This window comes from Aplysia californica, unplaced genomic scaffold (genome assembly GCF_000002075.1).
Source record: "Aplysia californica isolate F4 #8 unplaced genomic scaffold, AplCal3.0 scaffold00323, whole genome shotgun sequence".
Lineage (NCBI taxonomy): Eukaryota > Metazoa > Mollusca > Gastropoda > Aplysiida > Aplysiidae > Aplysia > Aplysia californica.
Window position 1 is genome coordinate 621,804 of NW_004797593.1, and position 3,418 is coordinate 625,221.

The 3,418-nt window shown below is 38.7% G+C and overlaps 1 protein-coding gene across 1 annotated transcript in view; it reads left to right on the forward strand.

Annotated features, from left to right (window-relative positions):
* LOC101850262 (probable ATP-dependent DNA helicase HFM1) overlaps positions 1 to 3,418 on the forward strand; it is a 30,624-nt gene that overhangs the window by 5,847 nt on the left and 21,359 nt on the right. Inside the window, exon 8 of the mRNA XM_013084871.2 lies at positions 412 to 450. Within this exon, the coding sequence (XP_012940325.2) occupies positions 412 to 450 (39 nt within the window). The remainder of the gene's footprint in view (positions 1 to 411; positions 451 to 3,418) is intronic.

The window sequence follows — 3,418 nt, forward strand, 5'->3', positions numbered from 1 at the left end:
TGTGTATGTGCATGTGTGTGGGTGTGTCTGTGTGTGTGAGTGCATGTGTGTGTGTATGTGTGCATGTGTGTGTGTATGTGTGTGTGTGTCTGTTTCTATTCTATCTCTCTCTCTCTCTTTCTCTCTCTCTCTCTCTGTCTATCTGTCTGTCTCTCTGTGTGTCTATGTCTGTCTGTCTGTCTGTTTGTCTAGCTGTCTGTCTACTAATCTGTCCGTCCCACTCAATTCGTCACTCACTCATACTCATTAACTCCTCTCTCTTTCTCTACCTCTTTCTATCGTTCTCTCTTTCTCTGCCTCCTTCTATCGTTCTCTTTCTCTGCCTCCTTCTATCGTTCTCTCTTTCTCTGCCTCCTTCTATCGTTCTCTCTTTCTCTGTCTCCTTTTATCGTTCTCTCTTTCTCCACCCAGGATGAGCGATTTGAAGATTTAGATATCCCCGAGCTTAATGTGAGTCAGCCAGCTTTCTACATCTGTTCATTATTATATGACTATTTGTTCATTATCTGCACATAAGGTTTGTGTTAGTCGGTTTGAGGGCATGTGGCCTTGTCCTGCTAGATTTTCATATTCTTGCACATTTGTATAATATTATCTCAAAACAGTGTAAGCGGATGGGTGGCAGGTGCTGTGGTGTGTTTGCTTCTTCTTTCCTATCCAACGTCTATCGTCTTTATCTCGACTTCTTCTTTTTTGTGTTTGTTACTCTCTTATTACACCTCTAATCTTCGGCACTTATATTATGACCTTATTGTGTTGCAAGTGCCGTAAAACTCTTACTAAAACTAAAGAAACCCCTCTCACATGTGGTCGTGTCCCATTAGATTATTCTGATTCTTGCACATGTGTATAATATTACCTCAAAGCAGTGTAAACCTCAGAACAGTTAAAGCGCCTAGATTTTAAAGTCTTTTGTTCTCACATAACTTGTATGGTTTGTAATCACAGTTCTGCATGTAGTTGAATGATGCGTTTGATGTGATATGTGGATTCTGTCAGCTTTACTTCTCTTTTCATGTTGAATTTATTTTAAAGATAGTTATATATCACTGAGATTTTTAAAATGTATACCTGCATAATATGTTTTCACGGTCCTATACAGCCAAGAAAAATTGGGATAATAAAGTATTATCTTATCTTATCTTATCTTATCTTATCTTATCGTATCTTATCTTATCTTATCTTATCTTATCTTATCTTATCTTATCTTATTTAAAGCAACTTTTTGGAAGATATATTATTGCTAAGTTACTAAGAGCGGAGATCTACATATTGGTTGTTAGTGTTGTACACCGGAGATATTTGGTCACTTTTAATCACAAGTGGACTATCCTGAAAAATGCTGTTTTGAGAAAATCGGAAGTAAAGTTTTTGCCCCTTGTTCAATTTCTTTAAAAGTCAAGGAGAGTTTTCTCTATAACCAAACAGATATACACATCAATGAAACCAAACTTTCCTTCAGGTAGGGCAATGCCCACATTTGGTGTTGGTCAAGATTTCTAGAAACCCTCGAAATCTGGGTTAGCCTGCTTGTCCTTAAAAGCGACCATATATTTGTTTTAATCGCGTTTACCACAGTCTACGACACAGTCATAGTTATAACTATAAGTGGCACCGGTATCAGTTTATTGTTTTTTTTATATAGTACAGGGTTTTATGGCACTTGCAACTGCATAAAAAGTACTTAAATGTAATTTATTGTAATGTAATGACGCTAGTTTATATCAATGTGACGGCGCTAGTTTATAGCTGTGTACCTGTGGCAGTTTTTAACTGTATACACGAGTTAGTTTATAGCTGTGTACTTGTGACAGTTTTTAACAGTGTACATATTATGTTAGTTTATAGATGTGTACTTGCGGCAGTTTATAGTTGGACAAGCGGGCTAACCCAGATTTCGGGGGTTTCCAGAAATCTTGACCAACACCAAATTTGGGCATTGCCCTACCTATAGGAAAAGTTTGGTTTCACTGGTGTGTTTATTTGTTTGGTTATTGAGAAAACTCTTCTTGTCTTTTAAAGAAACTGAATAAGGGGCCAAAACTTTACCTTCGATTTTTTCAAAACAGCATTTTTCGGGATAGCCCCCTTGTGATTAAAAGCGATCAGTTGCGCACAAGTGCCAGTTTATATTTTTGTGTTGAAAGTGCCCGGGTTCAAATTTGCACAAAACAAAAGAATAAATGTAAGTTACTAACCACGTATCTGTCCAGCCCAGTGACGTCCCACAGGACTCAGCAACAACTCGCGGCAACCCCTGCTGCTCACTCCAATTTGTGTGGCATTGTAGGGAAATCCTGCGCTCGTCAAAATAATGAAATCGAAGAAACCAACATTTTTCCTCCCATTGGGCAGTTTTTATCGATTATTTTTTTTACTCAACACATCTTGCTTTTTCCTTTAAAACTACAATTATGTGTGAATTTTTATTTTTAGAAAAACAAACAAACAAACAAACAAACAAAAATAAACGTCGACCAAAGGCACAGACAATGTAATTTTGCAATTTCCAAGTTCACTCGAGCTTTGGTATACTCCCCAAACTTTGACTGTCATTTGCTTGCTAATTTTACATCTCACATGGACACCAAGCGACCTCCAACTGCTTCACTGGCAAATATTTCGACTTCTATTTAAGATAGATACGCATTTTTTTTCATCAAATCAAGACAAATGAACACGCTTTAGATCTAGAACCACACCAATAAGTCCATGTGGCCAAATATTGTCGAGTGCCTGATTCCACCGCGTTCATTCCAAGTTTGCCATCTGAGATCCCGCGGGAACAGCGTCTCTGCGTGTCAAGGAACTTGTCAGGAAACTACGTGATGTTGGACACACACCCACACACACACACACACACACACACACACACACACACACACACACACAAACACACACAAAGCCATATCATACAAACAATGTTTTAACACTTGATTCATATTTTTATACTGACATTTGTCTTGTAATGCCATAGAGAAAAAAAACCCATTAAGGACACGAAACACGTAATATACTTTTTTGTTTGTTTTAGTAGAGGTTTTACGGCGCTTGCAACTGCGTACGGTCATATGAGCGCCAAAGGGTGGATGTCAGCAAAGAAGTCCTTACAGAGAATCGGGCTTACTCTGATCACCTCTCTAGCTTCAACAGCACAAAGTCTGCTTCGACTATCAAGGCACCCCGGAAATAGCGGGTCACACGAATGTGACAAACATACAAAAGAAGTAGAGGAAAAATGACGATAGTAAGGGTTAGGAAAGAAAAAGCAGCAGTTCCCTGTCGTAGTTCAGGCACAGATGTGAGCATGATATTGTTGAATCTGCCCAGTTACAATTCTACTGTGCATCAGAACAAGTTAATGTCCCCCCTTTGGGAATGGCTTAAAGACATTTCAGTCAGTGACACCACCTGGGGG